At 57.6% G+C, this 24531-nt stretch overlaps 3 protein-coding genes across 3 annotated transcripts in view; 1 reads left to right on the top strand and 2 right to left on the bottom strand.

The window, feature by feature from the left end:
- LOC139257599 (SCO-spondin-like) overlaps nucleotides 1–24531 on the top strand; it is an 89362-nt gene that overhangs the window by 24876 nt on the left and 39955 nt on the right. Inside the window, exons 6-8 of the mRNA XM_070874538.1 lie at nucleotides 3030–3199; nucleotides 14071–14117; nucleotides 15752–15952. Of these exons, the coding sequence (XP_070730639.1) occupies nucleotides 3030–3199; nucleotides 14071–14117; nucleotides 15752–15952 (418 nt within the window). The remainder of the gene's footprint in view (nucleotides 1–3029; nucleotides 3200–14070; nucleotides 14118–15751; nucleotides 15953–24531) is intronic.
- On the bottom strand, nucleotides 3213–9576 carry LOC139257598 (methionine-rich protein-like). The gene is made up of 4 exons (XM_070874537.1): nucleotides 9519–9576; nucleotides 9315–9373; nucleotides 8115–8168; nucleotides 3213–3269 (listed from the first exon to the last, which is right to left on the bottom strand). The coding sequence occupies exons 1-4, from the start codon at nucleotides 9574–9576 to the stop codon at nucleotides 3213–3215; spliced, it is 228 nt and encodes a 75-aa protein (XP_070730638.1).
- Nucleotides 14129–15573, bottom strand: LOC139257597 (paraneoplastic antigen Ma6E-like; the record flags this gene model as incomplete). Its single annotated transcript, XM_070874536.1, has 2 exons — nucleotides 15566–15573; nucleotides 14129–14702 (listed from the first exon to the last, which is right to left on the bottom strand). Coding segments are annotated over exons 1-2 (582 nt in total), but the record flags the coding sequence as incomplete, so codon positions are not given.

The raw sequence follows: 24531 nt of genomic DNA, 5'->3' as shown, positions 1-24531 counted from the left end.
CAATAAAGTGGACAAAGGAGTACCAGTTGATGTGGTATATTTGGACTTTCAGAAGGCTTTCGACAAGGTCCCACACAGGAGATTAATGTGCAAAGTTAAAGCACATGGGATTGGGGGTAGTGTGCTGACGTGGATTGAGAACTGGTTGTCAGACAGGAAGCAAAGAGTAGGAGTAAATGGGTACTTTTCAGAATGGCAGGCAGTGACTAGTGGGGTACCGCAAGGTTCTGTGCTGGGGCCCCAGCTGTTTACATTGTACATTAATGATTTAGACGAGGGGATTAAATGTAGTATCTCCAAATTTGCGGATGACACTAAGTTGGGTGGCAGTGTGAGCTGTGAGGAGGATGCTATGAGGCTGCAGAGTGACTTGGATAGGTTAGGTGAGTGGGCAAATGCATGGCAGATGAAGTATAATGTGGATAAATGTGAGGTTATCCACTTTGGTGGTAAAAACAGAGAGACAGACTATTATCTGAATGGTGACAGATTAGGAAAAGGGGAGGTGCAACGAGACCTGGGTGTCATGGTACATCAGTCATTGAAGGTTGGCATGCAGGTGCAGCAGACGGTTAAGAAAGCAAATGGCATGTTGGCCTTCATAGCGAAGGGATTTGAGTACAGGGGCAGGGAGGTGTTGCTACAGTTGTACAGGTCCTTGGTGAGGCCACACCTGGAGTATTGTGTACAGTTTTGGTCTCCTAACTTGAGGAAGGACATTCTTGCTATTGAGGGAGTGCAGCGAAGGTTCACCAGACTGATTCCCGGGATGGTGGGACTGACATATCAAGAAAGACTGGATCAACTGGGCTTGTATTCACTGGAGTTCAGAAGAGTGAGAGGGGACCTCATAGAAACGTTTAAAATTCTGACGGGTTTAGATAGGTTAGATGCAGGAAGAATGTTCCCAATGTTGGGGAAGTCCAGAACCAGGGGTCACAGTCTAAGGATAAGGGGCAAGCCATTTAGGACCGAGATGAGGAGAAACTTCTTCACCCAGAGAGTGGTGAACCTGTGGAATTCTCTACCACAGGAAGTAGTTGAGGCCAATTCACTAAATATATTCAAAAGGGAGTTAGATGAAGTCCTTACTGCTCGGGGGATCAAGGGGTATGGTGAGAAAGCAGGAATGGGGTACTGAAGTTTCATGTTCAGCCATGAACTCATTGAAGGGCGGTGCAGGCTAGAAGGGCCGAATGGCCTACTCCTGCACCTATTTTCTATGTTTCTATGTTTCTATGTTACCTCGGCCCCACTTCTCTCCACCCCTCACGGTCTCTAAATTGTCCGACTGCTTGAGCAGAAATTTTCTCCCATTGAATATTGGGAAGACTTGTCCCATTGTTTTCAGTCCCCGCCACAAACTCCGTTCCCCGGCCACCGACTCCATCCCTCTCTCCAACTTCTGTCTGAGGCTGAACCTCACTGTTCCCAACCTCGGGGTCATATTTCACCCTGAAATGAGCTTTCGATCACAGATCCGCAGCATAACTCAGACCATCTATTTCCACCTCCGTAACATCGCCTTTCTCCGCCCTTGCCTCAGCTCATCCGCTGCTGAAGCCCTCACCCATGCCTTTGTTATCTCCAGACTTCACTATTCCAACACACTCCTGGCCAGCATCCCACATTCTACCCGACATAAACTGAAGGTGATCCGAAACTCGGCTGCCCCCATGTCCTAACTCGCACTGAGTCTCGCTCACCCATCACCCCCTGTACCCCGTGTCCTAACTCACACCCAGTCCCACTCACCCATCACCCCCTGTGCCCCGTGTCCTAACACACACCGAGTCCCACTCACCCATCGCCCCCTGTGCTCACTGCCCCGTGTCATAACTCATACCCAGTCCCACTCACCCATCACCCCCTGTGCTCACTGCCCCGTGTCATAACTCACACCCAGTCCCGCTCACCCATCACCCCCTGTGCCCCGTGTCCTAACTCACACCCAGTCCCACTCACCCATCACCCCCTGTGCTCACTGTCCCGTGTCCTAACTCGCACCCAGTCCCACTCACCCATCACCCCCTGTGCTCACTGCCCCGTGTCCTAACTCACACCCAGTCCCACTCACCCATCACCCCCTGTGCTCACTGCCCCGTGTCCTAATTCGCACCGAGTCCCACTCACCCATCACCCCCTGTGCTCGCTGACCTACATTGGCTCCCGGTTAAACAACGCCTCGATTTCAAAATTATCATCCTTGTTTACAAATCCCTCCATGGCCCTCGCCCCTCCCTCTCTCTGTAACCTCCTCCAGCCCCACAACCCCCCGAGATGTCTGCGCTCCTCGAATTCTGTCCTCCTGACCATCCCTGATTATAATCGCTCCACCATCGGTGGCCGTGCCTTCTGTTGCCTGGGCCCCAAGCTCTGGAACTCCCTCCCTAAACCTCTCCGCCCCTCTCCCTCTCCTTCCTCCCATAAGACACTTTAAGCCACCTCTCTGACCCAGACTCTGGGCCTGCGTCGTTTCTCCTGCGGCTCGGTGTCGAATGTTTCTCACGTGACCCTCCTGTGCAGCCTCTTGGGACGTTTCACTTTGTTAAAGGCGCTATATAATACAAGTTGTTGTTGTTGATCGGGGTCAAACCCGCCTCAGACCGGGGTCAAACCCGCCTCAGACCGGGGTCAAACACCACACTGACCGGAGTCAAACGCCACACTGACCGGGGTCAAACCCCACACTGACCAGGGTCAAACCCGACACTAACCGGGGTCAAACCCGACACTGACCGGGGTCAAACTCCACACTGACCGGGGTCAAACTCCACACTGACCGGGTTCAAACCCGACACTGACCGGGGTCAAACCCGACACTGACCAGGGTCAAACCCCACACTGAACGGGGTCAAACCCACCTCAGACCGGGGTCAAACCCGACACTGACCAGGGTCAAACTCAACACTGACCGGGGTCAAACCCCACACTGAACGGGGTCAAACCCACCTCAGACCGGGGTCAAACCCCACACTGACCGGGGTTTACACTGTGACTGTCTCCCACTACACCTTACTGTCTTCCAGCATTGTGTGTGGAGCTGTGAGCCGGGCTGTTACTGTACGAGTGGGAAGGTGTTAAACCAGAACGGGACCTCGTGTGTTGAGCAACAGGACTGTACGTGTCTCGATCTGAGAACAAGGGAAAGGTACTTACCGGGTACAGTCCTACCTCGAGGTGACGGCTGCAATAACTGGTGAGTATCGCTATCAAACATTGCCAAACTTTGTCTCTGAGTAACTGGGGGGGCCTGAGGGAGGGGGGGCCTGAGGGAGGGGGGCCTGAGGGAGAGGGGCCTGAGGGAGTACTGGGGGTGGGGCCTGAGGGAGTACTGGGGGTAGGGCCTGAGGGAGAGGGGCCTGAGGGAGTTCTGGGGGTGGGGCCTGAGGGAGAGGGGCCTGAGGGAGTACTGGGGGTGGGGCCTGAGGGAGTACTGGGAGTGGGGCCTGAGGGAGTACTGGGGGTAGGGCCTGAGGGAGAGGGGCCTGAGGGAGTTCTGGGGGTGGGGCCTGAGGGAGTACTGGGGGTAGGGCCTGAGGGAGAGGGGCCTGAGGGAGTTCTGGGGGTGGGGCCTGAGGGAGAGGGGCCTGAGGGAGTACTGGGGGTGGGGCCTGAGGGAGTACTGGGGGTAGGGCCTGAGGGAGAGGGGCCTGAGGGAGTTCTGGGGGTGGGGCCTGAGGGAGAGGGGCCTGAGGGAGTACTGGGGGTGGGGCCTGAGGGAGTACTGGGGGTGGGGCCTGAGGGAGTACTGGAGGCGGGGCCTGAGGGAGTGCTGGGGGTGGGGCCTGAGGGAGTACAGCCACTGTTCACCCGCAACTGATCCCGGGACTGGTCCCGGTACTGATCCCCGTACTGATCCCGGGACTGGTCCCCGTACTGATCCCCGTACTGATCCCCGTACTGATCCCCGTACTGATCCCGTACTGGTCCCCGTACTGGTCCCCGGACTGATCCCCGTACTGGTCCCCGTACTGATCCCGGGACTGATCCCCGTACTGATCCCGGGATTGATCCCCATACTGGTCCCCGGACTGATCCTGGGACTGGTCCCCGTACTGATCCCCGGACTGATCCTGGGACTGGTCCCCGTACTGATACCCGGACTGATCCCCGTACTGATCCCGGGACTGGTCCCCGTACTGATCCCGGGACTGGTCCCCGTACTGATCCCGGGACTGGTCCCCGTACTGATCCCCGTAACGATCCCGGGACTGATCCTGGGACTGGTCCCCGTACTGATCCCCGTACTGATCCCGGGACTGATCCCCGTACTGGTCCCGGGACTGATCCCCGTACTGATCCCCGTACTGATCCCCGTACTGATCCCCGTACTGGTCCCCGTACTGATCCCCGTACTGATCCCCGTACTGATCCCGGGACTGATCCCCGTACTGATCCCCGTACTGATCCCCGTACTGATCCCCGTACTGATCCCCGTACTGATCCCCGTACTGATCCCGGGACTGATCCCCGTACTGGTCCCCGTACTGATCCCCGGACTGATCCCCGTACTGGTCCCCGTACTGATCCCGGGACTGATCCCCGTACTGATCCCGGGATTGATCCCCATACTGGTCCCCGGACTGACCCTGGGACTGGTCCCCGTACTGATCCCCGGACTGATCCTGGGACTGGTCCCCGTACTGATATCCGGACTGATCCCCGTATTTATCCCCGTACTGATCCCGGGACTGGTCCCCGTACTGATCCCGGGACTGGTCCCCGTACTGATCCCGGGACTGATCCCGGGACTGATCCCCGTACTGAGCCCGGGACTGGTCCCCATACTGATCCCCGTACTGATCCCGGGACTGATCCCGGGACTGGTCCCCGTACTGATCCCGGGACTGATCCCCGTACTGATCCCGGGACTGATCCTCGTACTGATCCCGGGACTGATCCCCGTACTGATCCCGGGACTGGTCCCCGTACTGATCCTGATACTGGTCCCGGGACTGATCCCCGTACTGATCCCCGTACTCATCCCGAGACTGATCCCCGTACTGATCCCGTGACTGATCCCGGGACTGGTCCCCGTACTGATCCCCGTACTGATCCCCGTACTGATCCCGGGACTGATCCCCGTACTGATCCCGGGACTGATCCCCGTACTGATCCCCGTACTGATCCCGGGACTGATCCCGGGACTGATCCCGGGACTGATCCCCGTACTGATCCCCGTACTGATCCCCGTACTGATCCCGGGACTGGTCCCCGTACTGATCCTGATACTGGTCCCGGGACTGATCCCCGTACTGATCCCCGTACTGATCCCCGTACTGATCCCGAGACTGATCCCCGTACTGATCCCGTGACTGATCCCGTGACTGATCCCGGGACTGGTCCCCGTACTGATCCCCGTACTGATCCCCGTACTGATCCCGGGACTGATCCCCGTACTGATCCCCGTACTGATCCCGGGACTGATCCCGGGACTGATCCCCGTACTGGTCCCGGGACTGATCCCCGTACTGATCCCCGTACTGAACCCCGTACTGATCCTCGTACTGATCCCCGTACTGATCCCGGGACTGATCCCCGTACTGATCCCGGGATTGGTCCCCGTACTGGTCCCCGTACTGATCCCCGTACTGATCCCCGTACTGATCCCGGGACTGATCCCCGTACTGGTCCTGGGACTGATCCCCGTACTGATCCCCGTACTGATCCCCGTACTGATCCCCGTACTGATCCCGGGACTGATCCCCGTACTGGTCCTGGGACTGATCCCCGTACTGATCCTCGTACTGATCCTCGTACTGATCCTCGTACTGATCCCCATACTGATCCGGGGACTGATCCGGGGACTGATCCGGGGACTGGTCCCCGTACTGGTCCCCGTACTGATCCCCGTACTGATCCCGGGACTGATCCCCGTACTGATCCCGGGACTGGTCCCCGTACTGATCCCGGGACTGGTCCCGGTACTGATCCGGTACTGATCCCCGTACTGATCCCGGGACTGATCCCCGTACTGGTCCTGGGACTGATCCCCGTACTGATCCCGGGACTGATCCCGGGACTGATCCCGATACTGGTCCCGGGACTGATCCCCGTACTGATCCCCGTACTGATCCCGGGACTGATCCCGGGACTGATCCCCGTACTGATCCCCGTACTGATCCCCGCACTGATCCCAGGACTGATCCCCGTACTGATCCCGTGACTGATCATGGGACTGGTCCCCGTACTGATCCCGGGACTGGTCCCCATACTGATCCCGGGACTGATCCCGGGACTGATCCCGGGACTGGTCCCCATACTGATCCTGGGACTGATCCCCGTACTGATCCTGGGACTGATCCCCGTACTGGTCCCGGGACTGATCCCAGTACTGATCCCGGGACTGATCCCGGTACTGGTCCCCGTACTGATCCCGGGTCTGGTCCCCGTACTGGTCCCCGTACTGATCCCGGGACTGGTCCCCGTACTGATCCCCGTACTGATCCCCGTACTGGTCCCGGGACTGATCCCCGTACTGGTCCCGGGACTGATCCCCGTACTGGTCCCGAGACTGATCCCCGTACTGGTCCCGGGACTGATCCCCGTACTGATCCCCGTACTGATCCCCGTACTGATCCCGGGACTGATCCCCGTACTGATCCCGGGACTGGTCCCCGTACTGATCCAGGGACTGATCCCCGTACTGATCCCGGGACTGGTCCCCGTACTGATCCCGGGACTGATCCCCGTACTGGTCCCGGGACTGATCCCCGTACTGGTCCCGGGACTGATCCCCGTACTGATCCCGGTACTGATCCCGGTACTGATCCCCGTACTGGTCCCGGGACTGATCCCCGTACTGATCCCCGTACTGATCCCGGGACTGATCCCGGGACTGATCCCGGGACTGATCCCCGTACTGATCCCCGTACTGATCCCGGGACTGGTCCCCGTACTGATCCCGGGACTGATCCCCGTACTGATCCCGGGACTGATCCCGGGTTTGGTCCCCGTACTGATCCCGGGACTGGTCCCCGTACTGGTCCCCGTATTGGTCCCCGCACTGATCCCGGTACTGGTCCCGGGACTGGTCCCCGTACTGGTCCCGGGACTGGTCCCTGTACTGATCCCAGGTCTGGTCCCCGTACTGGTCCCCGTACTGATCCCGGGACTGGTCCCCATACTGATCCCCGTACTGATCCCGGGACTGAATCCCGTACTGGTCCCGGGACTGATCCCCGTACTGATCCCCGTACTGATCCCGGGACTGGTCCCCGTACTGATCCCGGGACTGGTCCCCGTACTGATCCAGGGACTGATCCCCGGACTGATCCCCGTACTGGTCCTGGGACTGATCCCCGTACTGATCCCCGTACTGATCCCGGGACTGGTCCCCGTACTGATCCCGGGACTGATCCCCGTACTGGTCCCGGGACTGATCCCCGTACTGATCCCGGGACTGATCCCGGGACTGATCCCAGGACTGATCCCCGTACTGATCCCGGGACTGATCCCCGTACTGATCCCCGTACTGATCCCGGGACTGATCCCGGGACTGGTCCCCGTACTGATCCTGATACTGGTCCCGGGACTGATCCCCGTACTGATCCCCGTACTGATCCCCGTACTGATCCCCGTACTGATCCCGAGACTGATCCCCGTACTGATCCCGTGACTGATCCCGGGACTGGTCCCCGTACTGATCCCCGTACTGATCCCCGTACTGATCCCCGTACTGATCCCGGGACTGATCCCCGTACTGATCCCCGTACTGATCCCCGTACTGATCCCGGGACTGATCCCGGGACTGATCCCCGTACTGATCCCCGTACTGATCCCCGTACTGATCCCCGTACTGAACCCCGTACTGATCCTCGTACTGATCCCCGTACTGATCCCGGGACTGATCCCCGTACTGATCCCGGGATTGGTCCCCGTACTGGTCCCCGTACTGATCCCCGTACTGATCCCGGGACTGATCCCCGTACTGGTCCCGGGACTGATCCCCGTACTGATCCCCGTACTGATCCCCGTACTGATCCCCGTACTGATCCCGGGACTGATCCCCGTACTGATCCCCGGACTGATCCCCGTACTCATCCCGGGACTGGTCCCCGTACTGATCCCCGTATTGATCCCCGTACTGATCCCGGGACTGATCCCCGTACTGATCCCCGTATTGATCCCCGTACTGATCCCGGGACTGATCCCGGGACTGATCCCGGGACTGATCCTCGTACTGATCCTCGTACTGATCCTCGTACTGATCCCCATACTGATCCGGGGACTGATCCGGGGACTGATCCGGGGACTGGTCCCCGTACTGGTCCCCGTACTGATCCCCGTACTGATCCCGGGACTGATCCCCGTACTGATCCTGGGACTGGTCCCCGTACTGATCCCCGGACTGATCCTGGGACTGGTCCCCGTACTGATATCCGGACTGATCCCCGTATTTATCCCCGTACTGATCCCGGGACTGGTCCCCGTACTGATCCCGGGACTGGTCCCCGTACTGATCCCGGGACTGATCCCCGTACTGATCCCGGGACTGATCCTGGGACTGGTCCCCGTACTGATCCCCGTACTGATCCCCGTACTGATCCCCGTACTGATCCCGGGACTGATCCCCGTACTGGTCCCGGGACTGGTCCCCGTACTGATCCCCGTACTGATCCCCGTACTGATCCCCGTACTGATCCCGGGACTGATCCTCGTACTGATCCCGGGACTGATCCCCGTACTGATCCCGGGACTGATCGTGGGACTGGTCCCCGTACTGATCCCGGGACTGATCCCGGGACTGATCCCCGTACTGAGCCCGGGACTGGTCCCCGTACTGATCCCCGTACTGATCCCGGGACTGATCCCGGGACTGGTCCCCGTACTGATCCCGGGACTGATCCCCGTACTGATCCCCGTACTGATCCCCGTACTGATCCCGGGACTGATCCCCGTACTGATCCCGGGACTGGTCCCCGTACTGATCCTGATACTGGTCCCGGGACTGATCCCCGTACTGATCCCCGTACTCATCCCGAGACTGATCCCCGTACTGATCCCGTGACTGATCCCGGGACTGATCCGGGGACTGATCCCCGTACTGATCCCCATACTGATCCCCGTACTGATCCCGGGACTGATCCCCATACTGATCCCGGGACTGATCCCCGTACTGATCCCGGGACTGATCCCCGTACTGATCCCCGTACTGATCCCGGGACTGATCCCGGGACTGATCCCCGTACTGATCCCCGTACTGATCCCCGTACTGATCCCGGGACTGATCCCCGTACTGATCCTGATACTGGTCCCGGGACTGATCCCCGTACTGATCCCCGTACTGATCCCCGTACTGATCCCCGTACTGATCCCCGTACTGATCCCGGGACTGATCCCGGGACTGATCCCCGTACTGATCCCCGTACTGATCCCCGCACTGATCCCAGGACTGATCCCCGTACTGATCCCCGTACTGATCCCCGTACTGATCCCGGGACTGATCCCGGGACTGATCCCCGTACTGATCCCCGTACTGATCCCCGCACTGATCCCAGGACTGATCCCCGTACTGATCCCGTGACTGATCATGGGACTGGTCTCCGTACTGATCCCGGGACTGGTCCCCATACTGATCCCGGGACTGATCCCGGGACTGATCCCGGGACTGATCCCGGGACTGGTCCCCGTACTGATCCTGGGACTGATCCCCGTACTGATCCTGGGACTGATCCCCGTACTGGTCCCGGGACTGATCCCAGTACTGATCCCGGGACTGATCCCGGTACTGGTCCCCGTACTGATCCCGGGTCTGGTCCCCGTACTGGTCCCCGTACTGATCCCGGGACTGGTCCCCGTACTGATCCCCGTACTGGTCCCGGGACTGATCCCCGTACTGGTCCCGGGACTGATCCCCGTACTGGTCCCGGGACTGATCCCCGTACTGGTCCCGGGACTGATCCCCGTACTGATCCCCGTACTGATCCCCGTACTGATCCCCGTACTGATCCCGGGACTGATCCCCGTACTGATCCCGGGACTGGTCCCCGTACTGATCCAGGGACTGATCCCCGTACTGATCCCGGGACTGGTCCCCGTACTGATCCCGGGACTGATCCCCGTACTGGTCCCGATACTGATCCCCGTACTGGTCCCGGGACTGATCCCCGTACTGATCCCGGTACTGATCCCGGTACTGATCCCCGTACTGGTCCCGGGACTGATCCCCGTACTGATCCCCGTACTGATCCCCGTACTGATCCCGGGACTGATCCCGGGACTGATCCCGGGACTGATCCCGGGACTGATCCCGGGACTGATCCCCGTACTGATCCCCGTACTGATCCCCGTACTGATCCCGGGACTGGTCCCCGTACTGATCCCGGGACTGATCCCCGTACTGATCCCGGGACTGATCCCGGGTTTGGTCCCCGTACTGATCCCGGGACTGGTCCCCGTACTGGTCCCCGTACTGGTCCCCGTACTGATCCCGGGACTGATCCCCGTACTGGTCCCGGGACTGGTCCCCGTACTGGTCCCGGGACTGGTCCCTGTACTGATCCCAGGTCTGGTCCCCGTACTGGTCCCCGTACTGATCCCGGGACTGGTCCCCATACTGATCCCCGTACTGATCCCGGGACTGAATCCCGTACTGGTCCCGGGACTGATCCCCGTACTGATCCCCGTACTGATCCCGGGACTGGTCCCCGTACTGATCCCGGGACTGGTCCCCGTACTGATCCAGGGACTGATCCCCGGACTGATCCCCGTACTGGTCCTGGGACTGATCCCCGTACTGATCCCCGTACTGATCCCGGGACTGGTCCCCGTACTGATCCCGGGACTGATCCCCGTACTGATCCCCGTACTGGTCCCGGGACTGATCCCCGTACTGATCCCGGGACTGATCCCAGGACTGATCCCCGTACTGATCCCGGGACTGATCCCCGTACTGATCCCCGTACTGATCCCGGGACTGATCCCGGGACTGATCCCGGGACTGATCCCCGTACTGATCCCCGTACTGATCCCCGTACTGATCCCCGTACTGATCCCGGGACTGGTCCCCGTACTGATCCTGATACTGGTCCCGGGACTGATCCCCGTACTGATCCCCGTACTGATCCCCGTACTGATCCCGAGACTGATCCCCGTACTGATCCCCGTACTGATCCCGTGACTGATCCCGGGACTGGTCCCCGTACTGATCCCCGTACTGATCCCCGTACTGATCCCCGTACTGATCCCGGGACTGATCCCGGTACTGATCCCCGTACTGATCCCGGGACTGATCCCGGGACTGATCCCCGTACTGGTCCCGGGACTGATCCCCGTACTGATCCCCGTACTGATCCCCGTACTGATCCCCGTACTGAACCCTGTACTGATCCTCGTACTGATCCCCGTACTGATCCCGGGACTGATCCCCGTACTGATCCCGGGATTGGTCCCCGTACTGATCCCCGTACTGATCCCCGTACTGATCCCGGGACTGATCCCCGTACTGGTCCCGGGACTGATCCCCGTACTGATCCCCGTACTGATCCCCGTACTGATCCCCGTATTGATCCCCGTATTGATCCCCGTACTGATCCGGGGACTGATCCGGGGACTGATCCGGGGACTGGTCCCCGTACTGGTCCCCGTACTGATCCCCGTACTGATCCCGGGACTGATCCCCGTACTGATCCCGGGACTGGTCCCCGTACTGATCCCGGGACTGGTCCCGGTACTGATCCCGGTACTGATCCCCGTACTGATCCCGGGACTGATCCCCGTACTGGTCCCGGGACTGATCCCCGTACTGATCCCGGGACTGATCCCGGGACTGATCCCCGTACTGATCCCCGTACTGATCCCCGTACTGATCCCGGGACTGGTCCCCGTACTGATCCTGATACTGGTCCCGGGACTGATCCCCGTACTGATCCCCGTACTGATCCCCGTACTGATCCCCGCACTGATCCCAGGACTGATCCCCGTACTGATCCCGTGACTGATCATGGGACTGGTCCCCGTACTGATCCCGGGACTGGTCCCCATACTGATCCCGGGACTGATCCCGGGACTGGTCCCCGTACTGATCCTGGGACTGATCCCCGTACTGATCCTGGGACTGATCCCCGTACTGGTCCCGGGACTGATCCCGGGACTGATCCCGGGACTGATCCCGGTACTGGTCCCCGTACTGATCCCGGGTCTGGTCCCCGTACTGGTCCCGGGACTGATTCCCGTACTGGTCCCGGGACTGATCCCCGTACTGATCCCCGTACTGATCCCCGTACTGATCCCGGGACTGATCCCCGTACTGATCCCGGGACTGGTCCCCGTACTGATCCAGGGACTGATCCCCGTACTGATCCCGGGACTGGTCCCCGTACTGATCCCGGGACTGATCCTCGTACTGGTCCCGGGACTGATCCCCGTACTGGTCCCGGGACTGATCCCCGTACTGATCCCGGTACTGATCCCGGTACTGATCCCCGTACTGGTCCCGGGACTGATCCCCGTACTGATCCCCGTACTGATCCCGGGACTGATCCCGGGACTGATCCCGGGACTGATCCCGGGACTGATCCCCGTACTGATCCCCGTACTGATCCCCGTACTGATCCCGGGACTGGTCCCCGTACTGATCCCGGGACTGATCCCCGTACTGATCCCGGGACTGATCCCGGGTTTGGTCCCTGTACTGATCCCAGGTCTGGTCCCCGTACTGGTCCCCGTACTGATCCCGGGACTGGTCCCCATACTGATCCCCGTACTGATCCCGGGACTGAATCCCGTACTGGTCCCGGGACTGATCCCCGTACTGATCCCCGTACTGATCCCGGGACTGGTCCCCGTACTGATCCCGGGACTGGTCCCCGTACTGATCCAGGGACTGATCCCCGGACTGATCCCCGTACTGGTCCTGGGACTGATCCCCGTACTGATCCCCGTACTGATCCCGGGACTGGTCCCCGTACTGATCCCGGGACTGATCCCCGTACTGGTCCCGGGACTGATCCCCGTACTGATCCCGGGACTGATCCCAGGACTGATCCCCGTACTGATCCCGGGACTGATCCCCGTACTGATCCCGGGACTGATGCCCGTACTGATGCCCGTACTGATCCCGGGACTGATGCCCGTACTGATCCCGGGACTGATCCCCGTACTGATCCCGGGACTGGTCCCCGTACTGATCCCGGGACTGGTCCCCGTACTGTCCCGGGACTGGTCCCCGTACTGATCCCGGGACTGGTCCCCGTACTGATCCCGGGACTGGTCCCCGTACTGATCCCGGGACTGATCCCGGGACTGATCCCGGGACTGATCCCGGGACTGATCCACGGACTGATCCCCGTACTGATCCCCGTACTGATCCCCGTACTGATCCCCGTACTGATCCCGGGACTGATCCCGGGACTGATCCCCGTACTGATCCCCGTACTGATCCCCGTACTGGTCCCCGGACTGATCCCGGGACTGGTCTCCGGACTGATCCCGGGACTGATCCCGGGACTGATCCCCGTACTGATCCCCGTACTGATCCTCGTACTGATCCCGGGACTGGTCCACGTACTGATCCCCGTACTGATCCCCGTACTGATCCCCGTACTGATCCCGGGACTGGTCCCCGTACTGATCCCAGGACTGATCCCCGTACTGATCCCCGTACTGATCCCAGGACTGATCCCCGTACTGATCCCCGTACTGGTCCCGGGACTGATCCCCGTACTGATCCCCGTACTGATCCCCGTACTGGTCCTGGGACTGGTCCCCGTACTGATCCCGGGACTGGGCCAGTTAGCCAGCTATCTGACACCTCTCTGCCACACCATCTCACTCGCTGCCTCTGCCGACGGGCCGGTCTCTGGCCCTGAGGGAGCCGTACTGTTCCAGCTGAAATATCAGATTGGAGCAGCTGGAGAAAGTGTGTGTGTGACTGCGCCGGGCTCTTTGTCCAGTTTAGCTCGAGTCTGAGACTCAGTGTTGAGTTTTGAAAGTCTGTATTGGAGAGCAATGTGTGGGAGTGTGCCCTCGTGCTCGGTCACGGCGAGGGGGACAAGCTGCTCTCAGGTTTTGGGTCGAATGTTTGCTTTGGACTCAGTGTTGAATTTCTCTCTCACTTGTTTGCAGTTCCTGTCTGAAGGGAGAACTACAGTGCAGCAACCGGCCCTGCACTGGTGAGTATGACCAGTCCTTCGCTGACCTCCGACACCCCGCTGACCTCCGGCACCCCGCTGACCTCCGACACCCCGCTGACCTCCGACACCCCGGTGACCTCCGGCACCCCGCTGACCTCCGGCACCCCGCTGACCTCCGACACCCCGCTGACCTCCGGCACCCCGCTGACCTCCGACACCCCGCTGACCACCTGCACCCCGCTGACCACCAGCACCCCGCTGACCTCCGGCACCCCGCTGACCTCCGACACCCCGCTGACCTCCGACACCCCGCTGACCTCCGACACCCCGCTGACCACCGGCACCCCGCTGACCTCCGGCACCCCGCTGACCTCCGGCACCCCGCTGACCTCCGACACCCCGCTGACCTCCGACACCCCGCTGACCTCCGGCACCCCGCTGACCTCCGACACCCCGCTGACCACCGGCACCCCGCTGACCACCGGCACCCCGCTGACCTCCGGCACCCCGCTGACCTCCGACACCCCGCTGACCTCCGGCACCCCGCTGACCTCCGGCACCCCGCTGACCTCCCCCGCTGACCTCCGGCACCCCGCTGACCTCCCCCGCTGACCTCCGGCACCTCTGAGATGTGGGAGTAAAAATCACGGGAGTGGGACTAATTGCAGCTCATTCAAAGAGCCGGAACGGGCCGAATGGCCTCCCTCTCTGCTGCAACCATTCAATCATCTGGCTGACCCCACAGCCCCTCCCCCCCCACAGCCCCTTCCCCCATAGCCCTTCCCCCCCACAGCCCCCCCCCCCACTGCCCCTCCCCCCACAGCCCCTCCCCCCACAGCCCCTCCCCCCCACTGCCCCTCCCCCCCACTGTCCCTCCCCCCCACTGCCCCTCCCCCCACAGCCCCTCCCCCCACTGCCTCTCCCCCCCACTGCCCCTCCCCCCACAGCCCCTCCCCCCACAGCCCCTCCCCCCCACTGCCCCTCCCCCCCACTGTCCCTCCCCCCCACTGCCCCTCCCCCCACAGCCCCTCCCCCCACAGCCCCTCCCCCCACTGCCCCTACCCCCCACTGTCCCTCCCCCCCACTGCCCCTCCCCCCACAGCCCCTCCCCCCACTGCCTTTCCCCTCCCCCACCCGCCCCCGCTTACGGACGCCCCCCCCCCGCTACTCACACTCCCCCCCCCCGCCCTCCCTGCTCACACTCACCCCCCACCCCCGCTCACATTCCCTCCCCCCCCGCTCACACACCGCCCCCCACCCCGCTCACACTCCCCCCCCCCCCCACTCAATCCCTCCCCCCCCCACTCACACACACACCCCCCCACCCCACTCACATTCCCTCCCCCCCCCCCCCGCTCACACCCCCCCCCCCGCTCACACCCCCCCCCACCTGCTCATACTCACTCCACCCCTGCCTCACACACACCCCCCCACTCACCCCGCTCACATTCCCTCCCCCCCCCCCCCGCTCACACACTCCCCCCCACCTGCTCATACTCACTCCACCCCCCGTTCACACTCCCTCCCCCCCACTCAATCCCTCCCCCCCCCCGCTCACACACCCCCCCCCACCTGCTCACACTCACTCCACCCCTGCCTCACACACACCCCCCCACTCCCCCCGCTCACACTCGCTCTCTGATGCCGCGCTCTCCTCTCCCTCTCTCTGATAGTGGACGGAGGCTGGTGCCCCTGGTCTCCCTGGACCCCCTGTTCCAAAACCTGTGGAGCAGAGATGACTTCCCGCTATCGCTCGTGTGCCTGTCCTCAGCCCCAGAACAATGGGACGGTGTGTGAGGGAGTGGAGCAGTGGTCCAGAGACATCGGCCTGCAGCTCAGCCGGGAGCGCTGCCCCTCCGTTTCTTTCTGTCCAGGTACTCCGCCCATTGTCCAAGGCCCATCACAACTGAGCAAAGGACGTGTCCAGAACACTGGGGCAGGGGTGGTGCAGATCGTAGGAGGGGGGAGGGGAGAGGAGCACGGTGGGGGGGGGGGGGGTAGATCCATGTGACTGAGCAAAGGACGTGTCCAGAACACTGGGGCAGGGGTGGTGCAGATCGTAGGAGGGGGGAGGGGAGAGGAGCGCGGTGGGGGGGGGGGGAGATCGATGTGACTGAGGGAATGTAGCAGGAAAAGTGGGAATGTGAAAGGATGAGACAGAGAGGCAGGCAGACGGAGAGAGAGAGCGAGGGGGAGAGGGGCTTGTTTTTCCTACCAGTGCTGACACTGGAGCAGCTGATAAGGAGTGCGAGAGTAGGAGACGGAGGCCCAGAGACCAGCCCAACCAGCTGCAGACAAAGATAGAGGGGTGCGAAATCGAGAGGTGACGTCACAGCCAAGCTGGTAAGTGGTTGGCTGTTCAACTGGGAAGTACAACTCTCTTTTAGACTGACTTTTAGATTGGTTGAATTAACAGCGAACTACTAAGTAGCTGTTTGGTGTGTAAGTAAATTAATTTAAGGGTTAAGTCATTGCAATAGAGTTCCTCCTGTGCTATGTGGGAAATCAGGGACACTTGTGTGCGGGAAGTGTATCCAGGTGCAGCTCCTGACAGACCACATGACAGCACTGGAGCTGCGGATGGACTCGCACTGGAGCATGCGCGATGCTGAGAATGTTGTGGAGAGCACATTTAGTGAGTTGGTCACACCGCAGGTAAGGGTTAGGACAGATAGTGAATGGGTGACCAAGAGTCAAGGCAAGAGCAGGAAGGTAGTGCAGGAGTCCCCTGCGGTCATCTCCCTCCAAAACAGATATACCGTTTTGGATACTGTTGGGGGAGATGACTTACCAGGGGAAGGCACCAGCAGCCAGGTTCATGGCACCGTGGGTGGCTCTGCTGCACAGAAGGGCGGGAAAAAGAGTGGGAGTGCGATAGTGATAGGGGACTCTATTGTAAGGGGAATAGATAGGAGTTTCTGCGGTCACAACCGAGACTCCAGGATGGTATGTTGCCTCCCTGGTGCAAGGGTCAAGGATGTCTCGGAGCGGCTGCAGAGCATTCTGGAGAGGGAGGGTGAACAGCCAGTTGTCGTGGTACATGTAGGTACCAACGATATAGGTAAGAAGCGGGAAGAGGTCCTACAAGCTGAATTTAGGGAGCTAGGGGTTAAATTAAAAAGTAGGACCTCAAAGGTAGTAATCTCTGGATTGCTACCAGTGCCACATGCTAATCAGAGTAGAGGGAGCAGGATAGTTAGAATAAATACGTGGCTTGAGCAGTGGTGCAAGAGGGAGGGATTCAAATTCCTGGGACATTGGAACCAGTTCTGGGGGAAGTGGGACCTGTACAAAAGGGACGGTCTGCACTTGGGCAGGACTGGAACTGTTGTCCTGGGGGTAACATTTGCTAATGCAGTTCGGGAGTGTTTAAACTAATATGGCAGGGGGATGGGAACCTATGCAGCGAGACAGGGCGAAGTAATATGGAGTCAGAAACAGATGGTAGAAAGGTGAAAAACAATAGTGGAAGGCCGAGTAAACAAAGGCAAGAAACAAAAAGGGCCACACTACATCATAATTCTAAAAGGACAAAGGGTGTTAAAAAACAAGCCTGAAGGCTTTGTGTCTTAATGCAAGGAGTATCCGTAATAAGGTGGATGAATTAACTGTGCAAATAGATGTTAACAGATATGATGTGATTGGGATTACAGAGACGTGGCTCCAGGATGATCAGGGCTGGGAACTCAACATCCATGGGTATTCAACATTCAGGAAGGATAGAATAAAAGGAAAAGGAGGTGGGGTAGCATTGTTGGTTAAAGAGGAGATTAATGCAATAGTTAGGAAGGACATTAGCTTGGATGATGTGGAATCTATATGGGTAGAGCTGCAGAACACTAAAGGGCAAAAAACGTTAGTGGGAGTTGTGTACAGACCTCCAAACAGTAGCAGTGATGTTGGGGAGGGCATCAAACAGGAAATTAGGGGTGCATGCAATAAAGGTGCAGCAGTTATCATGGGTGACTTTAATATGCACATAGATTGGGCTAACCAAACTGGAAGCAATACGGTGGAGGAGGATTTCCTGGAGTGCATAAGGGATGGTTTTTTAGACCAATATGTCGAGGAACCAACTAGGGGGGAGGCCATCTTAGACTGGGTGTTGTGTAATGAGAGAGGATTAATTAGCAATCTCGTTGTGCGAGGCCCCTTGGGGAAGAGTGACCATAATATGGTGGAATTCTGCATTAGGATGGAGAATGAAACAGTAAATTCAGAGACCATTGTCCAGAACTTAAAGAAGGGTAACTTTGAAGGTATGAGGCATGAATTGGCTAGGATAGATTGGCGAATGATACTTAGGGGGTTGACTGTGGATGGGCAATGGCAGACATTTAGAGACCGCATGGATGAACTACAACAATTGTACATTCCTGTCTGGCGTAAAAATAAAAAAGGGAAGGTGGCTCAACCGTGGCTATCAATGGAAATCAGGGATAGTATTAAAGCCAAGGAAATGGCATACAAATTAGCCAGAAATAGCAGTGAACCCGGGGACTGGGAGAAATTTAGAACTCAGCAGAGGAGGACAAAGGGTTTGATTAGGGCAGGGAAAATAGAGTACGAGAAGAAGCTTGCAGGGAACATTAAGACGGACTGCAAAAGCTTCTATAGATATGTAAAGAGAAAAAGGTTAGTAAAGACAAACGTAGGTCCCCTGCAGTCAGAATCAGGGGAAGTCATAACGGGGAACAAAGAAATGGCAGACCAATTCAACAAATACTTTGGTTCGGTATTCACGAAGGAGGACACAAACAACCTTCCGGATATAAAATGGGTCAGAGGGTCTAGTAAGGAGAAGGAACTGAGGGAAATCCTTATTAGTCGGGAAATTGTGTTGGGGAAATTGATGGGATTGAAGGCCGATAAATCCCCAGGGCCTGATGGACTGCATCCCAGAGTACTTAAGGAGGTGGCCTCGGAAATAGCGGATGCATTGACAGTCATTTTCCAACATTCCATTGACTCTGGATCAGTTCCTATGGAGTGGAGGGTAGCCAATGTAACCCCACTTTTTAAAAAAGGAGGGAGAGAGATAACAGGGAATTATAGACCGGTCAGCCTGACCTCCGTAGTGGGTAAAATGATGGAATCAATTATTAAGGATGTCATAGCAGCGCATTTGGAAAGAGGTGACATGATAGGTCAAGTCAGCATGGATTTGTGAAAGGGAAATCATGCTTGACAAATCTTTTGGAATTTTTTGAGGATGTTTCCAGTAGAGTGGACAAGGGAGAACCAGTTGATGTGGTGTATTTGGACTTTCAGAAGGCTTTCGACAAGGTCCCACACAAGAGATTAATGTGTAAAGTTAAAGCACATGGGATTGGGGGTAGTGTGCTGACGTGGATTGAGAACTGGTTGTCAGACAAGAAGCAAAGAGTAGGAGTAAATGGGGACTTTTCAGAATGGCAGGCAGTGACTAGTGGGGTACCGCAAGGTTCTGTGCTGGGGCCCCAGCTGCTTACGTTGTACATTAATGATTTAGACGAGGGGATTAAATGTAGTATCTTGAAATTTGCGGATGACATTAAGTTGGGTGGCAGTGTGAGCTGCGAGGAGGATGCTATGAGGCTGCAGAGCGACTTGGATAGGTTAGGTGAGTGGGCAAATGCATGGCAGATGAAGTATAATGTGGATAACTGTGAGGTTGTCCACTTGGGTGGTAAAAACAGAACATAATAAGAACATAAGAATTAGGAACAGGAGTAGGCCATCTAGCCCCTCGAGCCTGCTCCGCCATTCAACAAGATCATGGCTGATCTGGCCGTGGACTCAGCTCCACTTACCCGCCCGCTCCCCGTAACCCTTAATTCCCTTATTGGTTAAAAATCTATCTATCTGTGACTTGAATACATTCAATGAGCTAGCCTCAACTGCTTCCTTGGGCAGAGAATTCCACAAATTCACAACCCTCTGGGAGAAGAAATTCCTTCTCAACTCGGTTTTAAATTGTCTCCCCCGTATTTTGAGGCTGTGCCCCCTAGTTCTAGTCTCCCCGACCAGTGGAAACAACCTCTCTGCCTCTATCTTGTCTATCCCTTTCATTATTTTAAATGTTTCAATAAGATCACCCCTCATCCTTCTCAACTCCAACGAGTAAAGACCCAGTCTACTCAATCTATCATCATAAGGTAACCCCCTCATCTCCGGAATCAGCCTAGTGAATCGTCTCTGTACCCCCTCCAAAGCCAGTATATCCTTCCTTAAGTAAGGTGACCAAAACTGCACGCAGTACTCCAGGTGTGGCCTCACCAATACCCTGTACAGTTGCAGCAGGACCTCCCTGCTTTTGTACTCCATCCCTCTCGCAATGAAGGCCAACATTCCATTCGCCTTCCTGATTACCTGCTGCACCTGCAAACTAACTCTTTGGGATTCATGCACAAGGACCCCCAGGTCCCTCTGCACCTCAGCATGTTGTAATTTATCCCCATTCAAATAATATTTTACTGTTTTTTACCCCAAGGTGGATGACCTCACACTTTCCGACATTGTATTCCATCTGCCAAATCTTAGCCCATTCGCTTAACCTATCCAAATCTCTTTGCAAGACAGAGAGACAGACTATTATCTGAACGGCGACAGATTAGGAAAAGGGGAGGTGCAACGAGACCTGGGTGTCATGGTACATCAGTCATTGAAGGTTGGCATGCAGGTACAGCAGGCGGTTAAGAAAGCAAATGGCATGTTGGCCTTCATAGCGAGGGGATTTGAGTACAGGGGCAGGGAGGTGTTGCTACAGTTGTACAGGGCCTTGGTGAGGCCACACCTGGAGTATTGTGTACAGTTTTGGTCTCCTAACTTGAGGAAGGACATTCTTGCTATTGAGGGAGTGCAGCAAAGGTTCACCAGACTGATTCCCGGGATGGCGGGACTGACATATCAAGAAAGACTGGATCAACTGGGCTTGTATTCACTGGAGTTCAGAAGAATGAGAGGAGACCTCATGGAAACGTTTAAAATTCTGACGGGTTTAGACAGGTTAGATGCAGGAAGAATGTTCCCAATGTTGGGGAAGTCCAGAACCAGGGGTCACAGTCTAAGGATAAGGGGTAAGCCATTTTTGACCGAGATGAGGAGAAACTTCTTCACCCAGAGAGTGGTGAACCTGTGGAATTCTCTACCACAGAAAGTTGTTAAGGCCAATTCACTAAATATATTCAAAAGGGAGTTAGATGAAGTCGTTACTACTCGGGGGATCAAGGGGTATGGAGAGAAAGCAGGAATGGGGTACTGAAGTTGCATGTTCAGCCATGAACTCATTGAATGGTGGTGCAGGCTTGAAGGGCCGAATGGCCTACTCCTGCACCTATTTTCTATGTTTCTATCGCGGAGCGATGGAGGAGGGGCACGGAGATATTGGTGTATCGCGGGGAGGGGCACGGAGATATTGGTGTATCGCGGAGAGGGGCACGGAGATATTGGTGTATCGCAGGGAGGGGCACGCAGATATTGGTGTATCACGGGGAGAGGGAGAGGGAGGTATTGGTGTATCGCGGAGAGAGGGAGAGAGAGGTATTGGTGTATCGCGGAGAGGGAGAGGGAGATATTGGTGTATTGCGGAGAGATGGAGAGGGAGATATTGGTGTATCGCGGGGAGAGGGAGAGGGAGATATTGGTTTATCGCGGTGAGAGGGAGAGGGAGATATTGGTGTATCGCGGAGAGAGGGAGAGGGAGATATTGGTGTATCGCGGAGAGGGGCACGGAGATATTGGTGTATCGCGGGGAGAGGGAGATAGAGATATTGGTGTATCACGGGGAGGGAGAGGGAGATATTGGTGTATCGCGGGGAGGGAGACGGAGATATTGGTGTATCGCGGGGAGAGGGAGAGGGAGATATTGGTGTATCGCGGAGAGGGGCACGGAGATACTGGTGTATCGCGGGGAGGAGCACGGAGATATTGGTGTATCACGGGGAGAGGGAGAGGGAGGTATTGGTGTATCGCGGAGAGAGGGAGAGAGAGGTATTGGTGTATCGCGGAGAGGGAGAGGGAGATATTGGTGTATCGCGGAGAGAGGGAGAGAGAGATATTGGTGTATCGCGGAGAGGGAGAGGGAGATATTTTGTGTATCGCGGAGAGAGGGAGAGGGAGATATTGGTGTATCGCGGGGAGAGGGAGAGGGAGTTATTGGTGTTTCGCGGAGAGAGGGAGAGGGAGATATTGGTGTATCGCGGAGAGGGAGAGGGAGATATTGGTGTATCGCGGTGAGAGGGAGAGGGAGATATTGGTGTATCGCGGAGAGAGGGAGAGGGAGATATTGGTGTATCGCGGGGAGGGAGAGGGAGATATTGGTGTATCGCGGGGAGAGGGAGAGGGAGATATTGGTGTATCGCGGGGAGAGGGAGATATTGGTGTATCGCGGAGAGAGGGAGAGGGAGATATTGGTGTATCGCGGAGAGGGGCACGGAGATATTGGTGTATCGCGGGGAGGGAGAGGGAGATATTGGTGTATTGCGGGGAGGGAGAGGGAGATATTGGTGTATCGCGGAGAGGGGCACGGAGATATTGGTGTATCGCGTTGAGGGAGATATTGGTGTATCGCGGAGAGGAAGAGGGAGATATTGGTGTATCGTGGGGAGGGGCACGGAGATATTGGTGTATCGCGGAGAGAGGGAGAGGGAGATATTGGTGTATCGCGGGGAGGGAGAGGGAGATATTGATGTATCGTGGAGAGGGAGATATTGGTGTATCGCGGGGAGGGAGAGGGAGATATTGGTGTATCGCGGGGAGAGGGAGATATTGGTGTATCGCGGGGAGAGGCACGGAGATATTGGTGTATCGCGGGGAGAGGGAGATATTGGTGTATCGCGGGGAGAGGGAGATATTGGTGTATCGCGGGGAGAGGCACGGAGATATTGGTGTATCGCAGGGAGAGGGAGGGAGATATTGGTGTATCGCGGGGAGGGAGAGGGAGATATTGGTGTATCGCGGAGAGATGGAGAGGGAGATATTGGTGTATCGCGGAGAGGGAGAGGGAGATATTGGTGTATCGCGGGGAGAGTGAGAGTGAGATACTGGTGTATCGCGGAGAGGGGCACGGAGATATTGGTGTATCGCGGAGTGGGAGACGGAGATATTGGTGTATCGCGGGGAGAGGGAGAGGGAGATATTGGTGTATCGCGGGGAGAGGGAGAGTGAGATATTGGTGTATCGCGGGGAGGGAGAGGGAGATATTGGTGTATCGCGGGGAGAGGGAGAGGGAGATATTGGTGTATCGCGGGGAGGGAGAGGGAGATATTGGTGTATCGCGGAGAGGGAGAGGGAGATATTGGTGTATCGCGGGGAGGGAGTTATTGGTGCATCGCGGGGAGGGAGATGGAGATATTGGTGTATCGCGGGGAGAGGGAGAGTGAGATACTGGTGTATCGCGGAGAGGGGCACGGAGATATTGGTGTATCGCGGGGAGAGGGAGAGGGAGATATTGGTGTATCGCGGGGAGAGGGAGAGGGAGATATTGGTTTAACGCGGAGAGAGGGAGATATTGGTGTATCGCGGGGAGGGAGAGGGAGATATTGGTGTATCGCGGAGAGAGGGAGAGGGAGATATTGCTGTATCGCGGAGAGAGGGAGATATTGGTGTATCGCGGGGAGGGAGAGGGAGATATTGGTGTATCGCGGGGAGAGGGAGAGGGAGATATTGGTGTATCGCGGGGAGGGAGAGGGAGATATTTGTGTATCGCGGAGAGGGGCACGGAGATATTGGTGTATAGAGGGAGAGGGAGATATTGCTGTATTGCGGAGAGAGGGAGAGGGAGATATTGGTGTATCGCGGAGAGGGAGAGGGAGATATTGGTGTATCGCGGGGAGAGGGAGAGGGAGATATTGGTGTATCGCGGGGAGGGAGAGGGAGATATTGGTGTATCGCGGAGAGGGAGAGGGAGATATTGGTGTATCGCGGGGAGGGAGAGGGAGTTATTGGTGTATCGCGGAGAGGGAGAGGGAGATATTTTGTGTATCGCGGAGAGAGGGAGAGGGAGATATTGGTGTATCGCGGGGAGAGGGAGAGGGAGATATTGGTGTATCGCGGGGAGGGAGAGGGAGATATTGGTGTATTGCGGGGAGGGAGAGGGAGATATTGGTGTATCGCGGAGAGGGGCACGGAGATATTGGTGTATTGCGTTGAGGAAGATATTGGTGTATCGCGGAGAGGAAGAGGGAGATATTGGTGTATCGTGGGGAGGGGCACGGAGATATTGGTGTATCGCGGAGAGAGGGAGAGGGAGATATTGGTGTATCGCGGGGAGGGAGAGGGAGATATTGATGTATCGTGGAGAGGGAGATATTGGTGTATCGCGGGGAGGGAGAGGGAGATATTGGTGTATCGCGGGGAGAGGGAGATATTGGTGTATCGCGGGGAGAGGCACGGAGATATTGGTGTATCGCGGGGAGAGGGAGATATTGGTGTATCGCGGGGAGAGGGAGATATTGGTGTATCGCGGGGAGAG

The sequence above is a fragment of the Pristiophorus japonicus genome, unplaced genomic scaffold (assembly GCF_044704955.1).
Source record: "Pristiophorus japonicus isolate sPriJap1 unplaced genomic scaffold, sPriJap1.hap1 HAP1_SCAFFOLD_879, whole genome shotgun sequence".
NCBI classification, from domain to species: domain Eukaryota; kingdom Metazoa; phylum Chordata; class Chondrichthyes; family Pristiophoridae; genus Pristiophorus; species Pristiophorus japonicus.
Note: the sequence above shows the minus strand (reverse complement) of the source record. Positions and strands in the feature narration are given on the sequence as shown.